This window comes from Notamacropus eugenii, chromosome 2 (genome assembly GCF_028372415.1).
Source record: "Notamacropus eugenii isolate mMacEug1 chromosome 2, mMacEug1.pri_v2, whole genome shotgun sequence".
NCBI lineage: Eukaryota > Metazoa > Chordata > Mammalia > Diprotodontia > Macropodidae > Notamacropus > Notamacropus eugenii.
In genome coordinates this window covers 535,961,822-535,976,292 of record NC_092873.1, presented here as the reverse complement: position 1 = coordinate 535,976,292, position 14,471 = coordinate 535,961,822, and the positions used below count along the sequence as shown (strand labels likewise).

The 14,471-nt window shown below is 44.5% G+C and overlaps 1 protein-coding gene across 4 annotated transcripts in view; it reads left to right on the top strand.

Annotated features, from left to right (window-relative positions):
- The window catches only part of ERICH3 (glutamate rich 3), a 135,210-nt gene extending 121,163 nt beyond the window's left edge, over window positions 1-14,047 (top strand). For all 4 annotated transcript variants that reach the window (XM_072649854.1, XM_072649857.1, XM_072649856.1 and 1 more), the window contains 3 exons: window positions 1,895-2,032; window positions 7,975-10,227; window positions 11,398-14,047. In XM_072649854.1, coding sequence (XP_072505955.1) covers window positions 1,895-2,032; window positions 7,975-10,226 — 2,390 coding nt within the window. In that variant the 3' untranslated portion in view covers window position 10,227; window positions 11,398-14,047. The remainder of the gene's footprint in view (window positions 1-1,894; window positions 2,033-7,974; window positions 10,228-11,397) is intronic.
- Window positions 14,048-14,471: the final 424 nt, after the last annotated feature.

Sequence of the window (14,471 nt, the reverse complement as noted above, 5' to 3'; positions counted from 1 at the left end):
GGCACTGTCCCTACCAAAGGTCCCTTTCCTGGACCCCAGGGTTCTCCATGCTTTGTCTCCACCATCAGGAGGTCATTTCGATGAGAGAACAGGGACTTTTCTCACTTTGGGATTTTTATTCTCAGCAATTTTAAGCTGCCTAGCACAGAGTCCATATTTAATAAAAGCTTCTTTTTCATTCCTGTAACTCTATTTTCTTTTTTCCTCATGGAAGTCATTGATGACTATATCACCAGATCTTCCAGAAAGCCTCATCCCTTTGGATCTGACTTGTTGAATACAGACTATGCAATCTTGCAATTCACTTCATTTCGACGAGTCCTTGCAAGCTACCTATCTTTTCTTGAAATTCAGAAACATTCTCCCAAAGTCTCAGATATGTGTTAGTAGCAGAATCAAAGTGAGCATTTATATAGCTCTTAAAGGTTTGCAGAATGCCTTGTACGTATTAACTCATCTGATCTTCACAATAACCCAGGATGTCAATAATACTATTATCCCCATTCTATAGATGAGGAAACTGTGACTTGCCCTGGGTCACACAGCTAATATGTGTCTGAGGCAGGATTGACTTTGTCCTTAGTGCCCCGACTCACAGTCCTGCACTCCCCACAGTGCACTACTCAGCTGCTGTATTAGAACAATAAAAACTCATTGTTTGCTTTCCTTAGGAAAGCTAGTTGAGAAGAGCTGGTGAATGCGAGTTCTACTTGGGGTAGGATGAATTAACAAAGAGGTAATTTGGGAGTCAGGTCGTAGAACTGGGGCTGGAAGATACCTCAGGGACCATCTATTCCAAGTCCCTCATTCTACCGAAGAACTGAGGTCCAGTGACTTTCCCCAAGTAATATGTGACCAAGGGAGGACCTTAGCCCAGGTTCTCCACATCCAGTCAGTGAGCTTTCATTTATGAAAGGTGGGCTCATGTACAGTGCTGCATTGGGACACGGGGCACTTGCGGGCTTTGGAACAAAGGTTGCTAAAGGGTAGGCAAAGGGTGAGATTGAACTAGAAGAACGTGGAAGGGAAATTTCAACTACTTTGCTGTCGTTCAGTCATTTTCAGTCATGTCCAACTCTTCATGACCCCTTTTGGGGTTTCCTTGGGTAGAAAGTGGAGTGGCTTTCCATTTCTTTCAGCTCATTTTATAGATGAGGAAACTGAGGCAAACAGGGTAAAGTGACTTGTCCAGCATCACCCAGCTAGTGTATGTCTGATGCCAGATTTGAACTCAGAGCCTCTTGACCAAAGTTCAGGTAGTTCCGGATTGGTAGCTATCAGAAAGGTCATGTTGTCAGGGTTTCTTTGTGGTTTTCTACCTGGTAAAGTGTCAGTAATACTGTCTTTCCTGTTGAAAGTCAGAAACCAAAAAAGACTCACAAATGAGTGAGCTTTGCTTCATTTATGTTGACTTTGAATTTGAGAAACCACTGAAATACAACAAAAGAGGGACACCCTCCTGGTGTTTGTCTAGCACTTCCAAAAGACGGCCATCCTTTATAACATGCAAGCGTAGGGAGAGAATTTTAGAGGAGCCAAAATGCCAGGACTTTTTTGGGCATTTCCTTGGGTCAACATCTCCAAGATGGTGCCCGGCCCACCACCACTGCTTTGGAGTCTGATGTCTAATTGCCACATGAGCATGCCTCCTGCCTTTGTTGCCTGCATTTCTTGCTGGTGATTATCTCATGCCTTTTGCCTTTTTTCTTATGAAACCATGGCTTGGGGATTGGTGAATCTTATTGCCTCTTTCAAGGATGATCACAGTTTAGAGGGAATGGATTGAGGTTAATCTTCCTCTGTCCTAATTTCTACTAAAATGCCTAGAAATCATCCAACATTCTCCCCTCCCCCTTTCCCCACCTGTGTTTTATATTTTGCAATGTTTCCGAAGATCTCAAATCAATTCAAGAGGAAATAAGAGAATCTGTGGAAGAGAATGAGCGATACCCTTCTGAAACGGAGCCTAGTGACTCCAGCGCAGGCCAAGCACAAGAAGGCCGGAGCTGCCATCTGGATCACCTTCCCAAAGGTGAGGTCAAACTTTTACCTAAGAACAAATTTGAAAAGGCAGCTCCATTTCCATCTTTCATCTACATGTCTATTCTTCATTCCCGGTCCTTTCAGGGGTTTCATTATTCTTTCTTTAATAAGGGGCCATAGTTAGTTGTGGAAGCTCAAAGCTGGGTATTGATCTCTTTTTAAATAAAAGGGTTAGGGGGAAAGAAATGAGATCACCAAAGGTCCTCTGGCTACAACAGTGATTCTTTGCTCCAGATGCTGACCCATTTCACAAGCTGCCTCTGTCTGGTTCAGTCAGCCAACACAAATGCCTGGCCTAACTGGTCCTCATTTTCAGTGTTCAATGAAGAGGCTTAAATCTGCTCCTTGAAGTCACTTGAACACACACACATTTAGAAAGGATTTGTTTGAATTACTTTTATTTTGAGGAGCAAGAAGGAATTTCTTACTTTTGCCATATGACCTGACTGGAGGTAATGAGCATTCTGACTCAGAGTGCCTCTTAGAATGACTGACCCAATTATGGCGCTAAAATGGCTGCTGACGCATTGTGCGCCTGGAATCTCTGAGCTTCTGCCTCCATCATTCTTTTCTTCCTACACACACTTTTTAAGTGACGAATGTGAAGGATGCTCATTTCCTTGTGAAGTTCAAGATGAAATGAGCCCAGTGGATTTGACTTTCCAGCTGTTGTTGGACAAGATGGGTCTTTACAGCAAGATTCCACTGAGCTCATTGACAAATCTTTCAGTTTGGAATAATGAGTGATGAGTTGTGGGCTAGATTGAGGGTCAGAAAGCCCTGGGTTCAAATTTTTCCACTTCCCAGCTGTGTGACTGATTATGTGAAGCCTTCCTTGAGTCTTGGCTGCCTCATCAGTAAAATGGGGATAATAATAGCCTTTCAGGAGATTGTTGTTGAGATTCAAATGCATTAATGCAGTTAAAGTGCTTTGTAAACTTTAAGGTATTATCTAAGTGGGAACTGTTAACAGAGATGTTAAATAGTTAAATTGGTAAATGCTTAACAACCGGCTCTCCAAAAACAAATGTATGCACAGTACACCTTTATGATTAATCTGCATTACTGGTATTTTCTTCATCATTTTCTTAGGTCTAGAGCCTAGACACTCAACAAAGCAATAATTCAAACCCTGATTTGTAGCACTGGCTGATTTCTGAGGAGTAAGTGCTCACAATAAAATGTCAAAAAGCAGGCTCTTGTAAGCTGGCATAGCTAGGTCCCTCTCACCCCTGGCTATTATTAACTTTAATATATATTTTCTCCTCCTCCTCCTTATAGTCATCATTATTATGATGTTTCCCCTCACTCCAGACAGACAATAAAATTCCATGCAGATGAGAGGCAGTGTGGTATGGTGGAAAGGGAGTTAGAAAACATGGGTTCAGATCCTGCCTTTTTTTGTTGGCATGTCTTCAAACAAGACCCTCACTTCTCCTAACTTGTAAAAGGGGGGAGTTGTTGGATGAGATAACTTTTAAGGAACTTTTGAATCTAAGAATCCTTATCTGCAAAATGGGCATCTACTTCATAAGATCATTCAGAATCATGAAGCCCATACATCTTTGAGGTTGGACATAGTATTTTTAGTCATGTGGGAGATTTCAGCATCTCCATCATGGGCAGCTGGCATCTTCAGAAGGAGTAGAAACACTCAAATTCATTGACATTTGGCCATTGTACCTAGTTTATTTCATTTAAAGAAAATCAATGAATATTACTCTAGTTTCAATGAGATTTTTGACCATTGTCTTTATCTAACAAGATAACAGTTTTTATTGCATCTGGCTAATAAGACTAAAAACTGGGAACCATTTGTGATGGGGGACTGGAATAGTCAATGGGAAGATATCATTCGTTACAGGTCAGATTTGGTCAAGGCACTATCCTATCCCAGGCCCAGAAAATTAGCCTGCTACTTACTAGGCATTGACCCTAAGCACCTAGTCTGCCTAGAGTGTTACTATCCAAGGTCGAGTGTGTGGAGACAAGGGGGTGACACAGACAAAGTGTTCTAGGAAAATAACAGGAGGAAGAAAATCCTTTAAATCGGTAGAAACACCACAAGAGCTGAGCCTTGAAGGAAGAAGATTTCGAAAGGCAGAGCTAAGGAGAGAATGAAAACAGGAAGGGACCATTGAAGTAACCTCTGCACTCCACCCTTGTACAGATTCACAGTCACATGCTTTACTCTGAGTCACATAGCTAGTGAGTGTCTGGGGCAGGATTTGAATGTAGCTCTTCCTGACTCCAGTTCAGTGTTCTAGTGACTATTCCATGCTGTGTGGATGAAGTTAGAATGTCTGGTTAGAGAGTAATGCACATGTTATTTCTCTAAGATTATATATGATTTACCTTATTTCTCTTTACTTGCAAATGCTTCTTTGTCATGAGGTGACCTGGTCTCAGCTTGTCAGCAGCTGAGCCTTTTTCTATCTGAGCCCCACCTGTGCTAAGTGCACTCATAGGTGGTGGTCCACACCTGTAGTCTCATAGCACCTCATTTCTCAGACCTTGGAGCTGAGTGAGTTCTTTTCTGTCAGCTCAGTAACTCTGGACCGTTGGCTTCCTGAGGGTTCTTTGATTCGCTTCTAAATTTGGGAACCAGCTTAGCAAAATAAAGGACTTATGAGGGAACTTTTGAAAATGACATTTTTAATTAAAATCTGAATAGCTGAAGATAGAGTTTGAAAGGGCTTGTTGTCCCCAGTTGCTTTTCCATTGAAGACTAAATCTCTTACCTAAGTTGTTTGTTTTTTAATCCTATCATTACCTTAATTACAAACATATGTGAGCCATGTCCTGTTCGCACTTAGGCTAATCCCAAATCATCACACAATCTCTCAGAAAGGATTTTTAAAGCATCTATGTGCCAAGCACTGTGCTAAGTGCTAAGGAGAGGACAGAAATGAAATATCTCCTGATCTCGGGAGTTTCCATTCTATCAGAGGAGATTTACACACGTAAGTCTATACACAACGTGTGTATATAACATGCATATTGATAAGTATGTGCAAATGGGTTCCCAGTCAGGGGAAGGGAAGCACTGACCCCTGGGGGAATCAGGAAAGGTCTCCTGTAAAACATAAAGCTTGACTGAGACATGAAGGACACCAAAGTGGAAGCCAGGACCAAGGACAGCTCCAGGAACAGGCAGGTCAGTTGGACTGCAAGGGACCATGAAGGGAGGAATGTTTCTTAAGACTGAACAGGTAGATGTAGGTTAGATTTTGAAAGGCTTTACATGGCAGACAGGGGAATTTAGATTGAATCACAGAGTTAATATGGAGCCCCTGGAGCTTAACGAGACAGGGCAATCTTCTCTTCCAGCAGCATATTTGAGAGGCGGTGTGGTGCAGTGGCTAGCCCAGCTGGACTCAAAACCATGAAGACTTGGGTCCAATCAACCCTTCTGAGGCTCACTAGCTATAAGATCAGGGGAAAATCATGTCTGCTCTTAGGCCTCGATTTCTTTCTTTTTAAAATGAAGGTGGAAATACCAATTTCCAGGATTGTTACAGAGCTCAAAGTAGATGATTTAAAGACAATAGTTGATGAACTCCAAGGTGTTTTAGAAGAGTGTTCCAAAAGTCTTAGTGCAGTTGTTAGTTCTTTGGGGCAAGCTCCTTCTGGTGAGGGAACTCCCTTTCCCTGTGCAGATAAGCACCTCTTCTCCAACTTGTAGTCAGAGAATTGCCCTGGAATGATGGGTAAGAGCCAGCACAATTCCCACTAAACAACATGGCCTCCCGATCAGAAGCTTGAAACTGAGAGAGGATCATGATGGATGTCTTAAATATTGATTTGCATGTTAAAATACCAGTGACTGATAAATGTGGCACTTTAAATATGCCAGGCACATTACAAGCATAACAACCTTAAAATAATAATAGCCCAAATTTATACTGTAAAGTGCTCTACATTCCTTATTGAAGTTTGGAGGCACTGAGAATAGAGGACTGCTCTTGGCATCAGGAAGATGGCACCGAAAGGCCTGCCTCAGACATCCACTAGCTCTATGACTTTGGGCAAGTCCATTCATCTCTGTTTGCCTGTTTTTTCCCACTGTAAATTGGGAGTAATAGTACCACCTTCCTCCCAGGGTGGTTGTGAGGATCAAGTGAGATTATGTTGGTAATGCATTTGGCACAGTGACTGTCACATTTGTTGACTCTTTGTGACCCCATTTGGGGTTTTCTTGGGGGTAGATACTGGAGTGGTTTGCCATTTCTTTTTCCCAGCTCATTTTATAGATAAGGAAACTGAGGCAAAGAGGGTTAAGTGATTGGACCAGGGTCACCCAGCTAGTAAATGTCCGAAGCTGGATTTGAACTCAGGTCTTCTTGACTCCAGACATGGTGCTCTATCCACTGTAGTATTAGGTGCTTAATAAGAGTTTATTCCCTTCCTTTCCTTTAACCTCAGTTTCCTCATGTGAAATAAGGTTAATAATAGAACCTACTTCCCAGGATTGTTGTGAGGATCAAATGAGATAATATATGCGAAGTAAACAGCCTAACAGATAGCATGTGCTTAATGAATAGCTATTCCTTTCCCTTCTTTTAACCACTGTCTGCCTCAGTTTCCTCATCTGTAAAACAAGGATAATAACAGCACCTACCTCCCAGGGTTGTTTGTGAAGGTTAACATGGAAAGTGCTTTGCAAACCTTAAAGTGTGACATCAATGCTAACTGTAATTACTATCTCTTTGATCCCCATGTAGTTCTTCTGAGGGCATTCCTGTCCCCATTTGATAGACAAGAACATTGAGGCTGAGCAAGGTTAAGTTGCTAAGTGTCTGAAGCTGGATTTGAACTCAGATCTTTCTAACTTCAAATCCAGACTATGTCACTGAGTTACATGATAATAATAGCTGGTGTTTGAATGTTTACTTGAATGTTTAGTAAAATATTTTATTGTATTATCCCATTTAGACAGGTAGCCATTGTTATTTTCAGGCCCATTTCACAAGTGAGAAAGCTGAGGCTCGGAGGCTAAGTGACTTCTAACCAGAGTAGTTCAGTGAGAGAATATTAGATTTAGAGTTAGAGCTTCTGGGTGAGAATCCTGCCCCTTGTTACCAGGCTGACCTTCGATATGTCATCTTTTTTGCCATGTCAAAGGGGAAGGGGCAGAGTTGAACACTTCTAAGATGATCTGGGATAACAGAACTTCATACCTCACACCTCAACAATTAATATCTTTGTGACCCTGGGTAAGTCACTTCACCTCTGTCTGCCTCAGTTTCCATCAGACAGAGCTGATGTGACTTATCCAAGCTTACATAATTAGTTGGAAGAGGTGAGATTTGAATCCAGGTCTTCTTGACTTCCTACCAACCCTATAACTGAATCCCACTTTCTCTGCTATTCAATTCCCCTTCCACCATCTTCAGCTGTCTCTCCTAATCCATCAACATAAATGTGTTGCTAGAAAAATGGGCATAGATGGACAGGCATGAAAACCTGCAAAGGTCTGTTGCAGGGGTGCCCTGGTAAATGTTTAATAACCAGCTTTTTGGGGGAGGGGAGTATTATGTACAACATATTTTTAACTTTAATCTGCAATTATTATCATTTCCTCTAACACTTTCTTAAGTCCAGACATTCAACAAAAACACTAAACCAATTCCTGGTTTGCAGCACTTGCCAGTTTCTGAGGTGTAAGTGCTCACACTGAGAATTTAACAATCAGCTGTCTCATGCCTGTTCAAACTGGCTCCAGCACCCCCTGGCTAGGTACCACAGGCACCTCTTCCAATTTCCCTTACCAGGAGTTCTGAATTATTTTTAATGAAAGACTGTAGCAAACAAAAAATAAAAACACCCCTCCACCCGCCTTTTTCTTCACTTCCCTGAAAATAGCATCTGATAGAACTGCAGCAACCACACACCTCTCACATAATGCTTCAATTATTTTTGTTACTCCAGATGGGGACTTGTTGGCAGAGGAAACAATGGTGCTGGAGTTGGAGGATGAGGGGTCCAAGCATGATGCACCTGCGGGAGAACAACTGAAGAGGACAAAAGCCTTTGAGGGGGAGTTGGTACCAGAGTCCAAGAAAGCTGGGCTGGAGGTGGAAGCAGAGGAATCCAGATCAAGGAAAGAGGAGGAAGAAGAAGAAGAAGAAGAGGGAGAGGAGGAAGGGAGGGGGGAGGAAGAGAAGGGGGAGGAAGTAGAGGAGAAGGAAGCTGAGGCAACTTTGGGGAGGGGCTGGGTGGTGGTCAGTGCCACATCAGCACCTCGAGCTTTAGTTGCAGAGGTGAAACTAACTGAGGTCAGGGAGGTCCCTGGAACTCCACGGGATGGGGAGGAGATTGGAGCTAAAGGAGAGGGGTTAGCATCTAAGGAAGAGGGGGAAGCAGCAGAGAGGACGAGGACAGCAGTGGTCATGACTGATGCAAGATCTGAAGAGGAGACTTGGAGGGAGAGAGACTCAGAGAGAAAGGAGGCTGTGATTCAAGAGGAGGAGGCTATAGGGAAGGCAGCCAGGGACGGCCAGGAGGGCACAGGGGAGATAAGGCACCACAGCAAGAGTGAAGCAAGGCTGGGGGACAGAGTGATCCAAAATGAAACAGGAAAGTCCAGGGAGGAAGAGACTGTGGATGAGGCTGAAGAGGAAGAACGCACAGAGGCTGTGTCTCCAGCCAGGGAGGGCATGACAGCTTGGAGAGAAGTGTCAGACATGGAGGACCATAAGGGAATGTACCCAGAGGAGCAGAAAGGTGGGCAAAAGGCAGCAGACCTGAGGGTTGTGGCCCAAGAGGAGGAAGGAACCACGGGGGCAGCTGATCTGGAAGATGCTGGTGGGGAAGCTGGATATTCTAGAGCAGCTGGGGAAGAAGAAATAGTCACTGAGGAGGATACTGAGGCACTGACTGAAACTGCGAGGGAAACCAAGTCCCAGAGGGAAGTGATGAAGCCCCTAGCTGTAGCTAAAGTCAAGGAGGTTTTTGAGCAATTAGAAAAAACCACAAATGGAGGAGAAGAGACAGAGGAAAAGGAATGTGACACCAAGGAAGGAGTTGGGCAGGCCCTGGAGCCTGTGGAGAGGGTGGTGTTTCACAGAAAAAGTGCTGAAAATGAGAGAAAACTGTCCCTGGAAGAATCTGCTTCTGAAGTCAAAGAGTTATCAGAGAAAGAAGGAATTCTAGAGATGGAGAAAGAACTGGAAAGAGATGATGGAGAAACCAGAGATGGAGTCACAAGAGAGGTGACATGCAGGGCAAAGGAAGAAAACCACGTGGAGACATACGAGATGGAATTACCAGGGGAGGTTGGGAGGTCAGCCAACAATAGAGAGCGAGAGCCTGACATCACATTGGCAAGAAAGGAGAGGATACCTGAGGAGGAGATCGCAACAAAAGGACCATTGGTCATGGAAAGGTCAGAGACCCTGGGGGAAATCAGAGAAATGAGGGCTAAAGCGAGAGAAGAAATGGGAATGCTGGTGAAGACCCATGGGGCTGTTGTTGAAGAAGACCCAGTGATGGGGGGACTGTTTGCCCCAGCACCAAGGACAGGGACAGAGATGTCTCATGTGAAAGAAGCCCCAAAGGACAAAATACACGATTTGGAAGGACAAGCTGAGGCAGGCATGGGGGATGCAGGAAGAATGGCAGCCACAGCACTGAGCGGGGAGGTGTTGGCAGATGAGGTAGCATCTGAGGGCAAAACAGAAGAAAATAAAACCTCCTCTTCCTCAGATGTTGCTGTGGGGGAAACTTGGCCCAGACAGGAGCACCTACTACAGAAAACAGCAGATGCAGGCAGTGGAACACTGGAGGAGGAGGCAAGGGGTGAACTGATCCCAGCTGTAGAGGAGGGGGCAGGGAAAACAGGCCCAGAGGCAGACCCAGCCACCGAGGAAGGGGTTCTAGAAACGAGACTCATAGTGCAGGCATCAGGATGGGATAGAGATCAGAGGGGAGACATAGTGAGAGAAGACTGCATGAGGGAGAAAGACCAGGCTGGGGAGGTGGAGGATGAGGAGGAATCCAGACCAGGATCACCAGCACCCAGGGGAGAAGTGCAACCCCGAGAGGGGGTGCCGCAGAGCCAGAGTCGCCGGGCCTTAGAAACCATGGCTGTGGCCAAAGAGACAACTACAATCAGAGACAAGCAAGACAGCACAGCCCAAAGGAAAGGTGATGCCTCAGGAACCGAAGCCCCAGGGCCTTAAGGTGAGCATTCCCAGGGTCCCCCCGAAACATCAGCACAGAGTGAAGCGGACACAGGTGGTGCCTGCCTTGGCCTGCCCAACACACAGGCATGCTCTGCTGAGGCAGAGACCTCCATGTGGACTGTGTTCAGCCCAGTGCAATTCAGTGGATTCAGCAGTGATCATGCATGAATCTCCTCTTATATTGGAAGGGCTAGGAAGGCAATTAACCCACACGTGTTTGTTCAATACCTAAGATAGGTGAGAAATTGTACTAAGAACTGGGGACCCAAAGACAACAGGAAACAATCGTTGCCCTGGATAAAATAAAAACGACAGGTCCTGACTTCCATTTTCTAGGGGACAAGGGCTAAGGCATGTACACAGATGAGCACAGTGCAAGGTAGAGAGGGTGATGGCAGGAAAGGAGGGAAGCAAAGTGTTCTAGAAACATTGAGGGGGGAGGGTTCACTGCTCAAGAAAGGAGGTGTGGTCAGGGAGCTCAGCCAGGGTTTCGTCACAGCTGCTGACATCTGGTGGGAGAAACGCTTCCCCTCTACTTTGCTTCTCAGCTAAATGTGGCCAGCTCCAGGGTTCCAGATTTGATCCCTTCAGAGTGATGGCTTTGGGTGGGACCACTGTGTCGTTGAGGGGCAGGGATAGAGCAGGGTACTGTATAACCTCACTAAGTATCATATTTGTTTGCAGATTTTCTCTTGATCTCCCCCTTTGAATCGGGAACACAGGTTCTCACTGTAAACAGCTCACTATTCCCCCCTTATCCAGAGGCACAAAATCAGAATAATATCATAAATGTTGGGGGGATGGGGAACAAGTGACTCTTTTCCCCTTTCCCGTAAGTGGGAGAAAAATTCTCTCTCTCTGTCTCTCTCTCTGTTTCTCTGTCTCTCTCTCCTCTCCCTCTACTTCTCTCTTTCTTTTTTGAGCAGGATGACATGAAGTTTCATCCTGCTTATTTCAGCTAAGTATTTCCTGTGCCTTCACCTTAGAGTTGCAGTAAAGTTTGTGTTTGTTAATAAATATGGAGCAAGGAGCAATTTCCAAAATGTGTCCTACCTGTGACGCATCTCTGTGTTCAGCTGCCACCTTCATGGCGGTGAGAGCCCAGCTCTGCTAGGCTCTGCTGAATCACCCTGCTGCTAACATTGCCTGTCTTTTTCTTATTTTTCAGATGATTTTAAATATGTCTCCTGGAAAGTGCAAGACGCAGAGGGACAAGTCTCTGATCGTTGTGCTGCCCAGATCTTTACAGCACTTTTTTTCTGCCTCTGAGTATTACACACACACACACACACACACACACACACACGCAGACACACACACAGACACACACACACACAGACACACACACAGACACACACACACACACAGACACACACACACAGACACACACACACAGACACACACACAGACACACACACACACACACACGCACGCACACACACAGACACACACACACACACACAGACACACACACACACGCACGCACACACACACACGCACACACACACACACGCACGCACACACACACACACGCACGCACACACACACACAGACACACACACACACGCACGCACACACACAGACACACACACACACGCACGCACACACAGCTATAGATCTGTGCTGGATCAAGATGCTTATCTATTCATTTTTGCTGATGCTCAACAAGACAAACTTTTCTGTTTAATCCAGAGGCACTGAAATGGACTTGCAAGAAAATGACTTAGAAGGAATATTCTCTAATGGGATCAGTCTGTAAATGTTTCCCATAATTGATGTCCATCAATTTTCGAAGTGAAATCATATTTTAAAATTAGTTCCTTTTATCCTATACTACCCTATAGTTTTATGCAAAATCACTGCATAGTTTTATCAGTTTATGTGAATTTATTTTTTGTTTAAAATTAATTTCCATTTTAATCTCAGTTAATTTCTTGGGTTACCTAAGCCAAACTTGTGGCTAGGGGTTGCTAATGCTTTGGCTTCTTGGTCCATGAAAATCCTGTCACGGAATCATGTCTGTTCATCAAGCAAAGTCCAGTGCTGACCTAGGTAATGTAATCCCAGGGAATTATCCTGAAAAGATGGATTTGATGGATAAAAAGTCTTTGATTATAGTTTAGAAAGATCCTTTCTTTCTGATAATACCAAGTGCTTCCCTCTAAGTGGGAGGGGTTATTTTGAAATGCTTTCTGAGAGTGAGAGTATTTTTATTTTCCTTCCTTTCCCAGATAGCTAGCTAAGCTCCCAGCTTACATCATTTCATCTTAAGGGTCCTCATTCCTGGAAAACCAATATTGAATCAAAGGAATGTCTCCTTTAGCTTTAGTGAAGAGAATATGATAACCCTGGGGAGAGCCCAGCCCAATTTGTATCAAAGCCCTGGTAGAATCTGTGTTCATGCTATAAGGACTGGTCAGGAGGCATGGGGTTGGCCCAATGCTCCCCACTTCCATGCGGGGAGGATTTGTGCTAAGAACTGAATCAATAAATAGCAGCACTAGATTTCTGGATCACCACTGGGAGGACTTCCTGGATGAGCATGAGTGTGCCTCCCTCTGCAGAAAGGGGCTCATGACTTCCCTTGGGACTCTTCTGGCCACAGAGCACTGCCCTTGGGGGCTACTGGCCTTGGCCATAGAGGTGGTTTGGTAGACTGGACAAAGTACTAGCTCTTAGAGTTTGAATTTAAATCCCACTTCTGATGTCTATTCTGAATGTGACTTTGGGTGAGTGGTACCATCCCTTTAGTCTCAGTTTCCTCATATGTAAAATAAGGGGGGTGGTGGACAAAGTGGACTTTGAGGTCCTTTCTGGATCTGTGAACCTCTGAGTAAAAAGATACATAAATTGTGCAGAGAAATGATCACAAATTGGTCTAGAAGGCACTAAGCTCATTCATTGATAGAGGGAATCCCCTCATTGGAAGTCCCCCATGCCAACAAAAGCATAGATCTAGTCCAACACCAAAACATCCTTCCCCCCAAGTCCCTCCCCACAAAAGCCATTTGCTTCCCCCAAAACAGGCAGCAAGTCTCCCACACAAATGCCTCAAACGTGTCAGCTGGGCCTTCTGAGACCCTGGGGACCAGAATTGTTTTTTTGGTTGATTGAAGGAGAATTCTCTAAGGAGCATGATCATTGGTCATTCATTGCAGAAGAAGGTTTTTTTTGGGGGGGGAAGAGAATATGGTATTTTTGGTAAAGAAAATAGATCAGAAGGATGCAGTTGGGCCTTTGAGGAAGTGGTGAGATCTCTAGTAGAACTGGGATGGCATGCTGGGCAGGCTGATGTATTTTCCTCCCCTGCCTGGCCTTCTATCCCAGACCTAAGCTAACAACTGTAGTAAACTGGCATGGGAGATGAGGATTCCCTGCTCTAATAGGCGTTTTTCCCAGCCTGTATGTAGGTATTGGATCACAGAGGGTATGATTTCATCTTCAAAGTATGAGATACTTTATGACATGTCTTAATAAACCTGAATCAGGGTTCTTCTGTCCTTGTGCTCTGTCTTCCCCCTTTGGGATGACAATGCTTTCATGAAATATGTAAGCTTCTTTCCTGCACTGAACAGTGATTTTTGTATGATAGATGGAAAGGAAAGAATGATTTAGACAAAGGGCTCATGGCCTCAGTGTTTGCTGGGATGTTATTGTTCATGGCACACCTGAATTTTCTCTTTGGAATTTAGTATTCTTGGGCTGGGTCTGCCATGTGGGCAGTATGTCAGTGAAAGTATGAGGATCACCACCCAGCTGCTCCTCTCCTCCAGTGTTCTTCATTCTTAAAAGTACCAATAAACAAAATGTTGAAAGAACAGGTTTATGGATGACCTGGATTAATTAAGGTGTCTCCTCAATACTTGCCTGAATTCATGAACTTCCAAGCATGGAACATCTGCCAGAAGGAGAGAACACAGACCATTTTCTCCTTCTGATGTTCTACCTGTCATCCCTGCCCACCATCCCTCCCTCCCTCCTTTCAGGGGCTGCAGACTGGTGGAGCAGCTAGCACCCTGATACCTTCAGGATAGCCTGCTAGCACAGGTTCTTAGATCTGCTTTTCTAAAAGGAAAGCAACTTTTGAGGGGTCAACAATCTTCTTTAATCACATACACCAACAGCGAAAAATATAAGCAAAGAAATAAAGACCAACAGACAGGGCTTCTAACTGTCTGACCATAAACAATACATACATCACAGAACAACAGACAGATCCAACTGTCTGATCATTACATATGT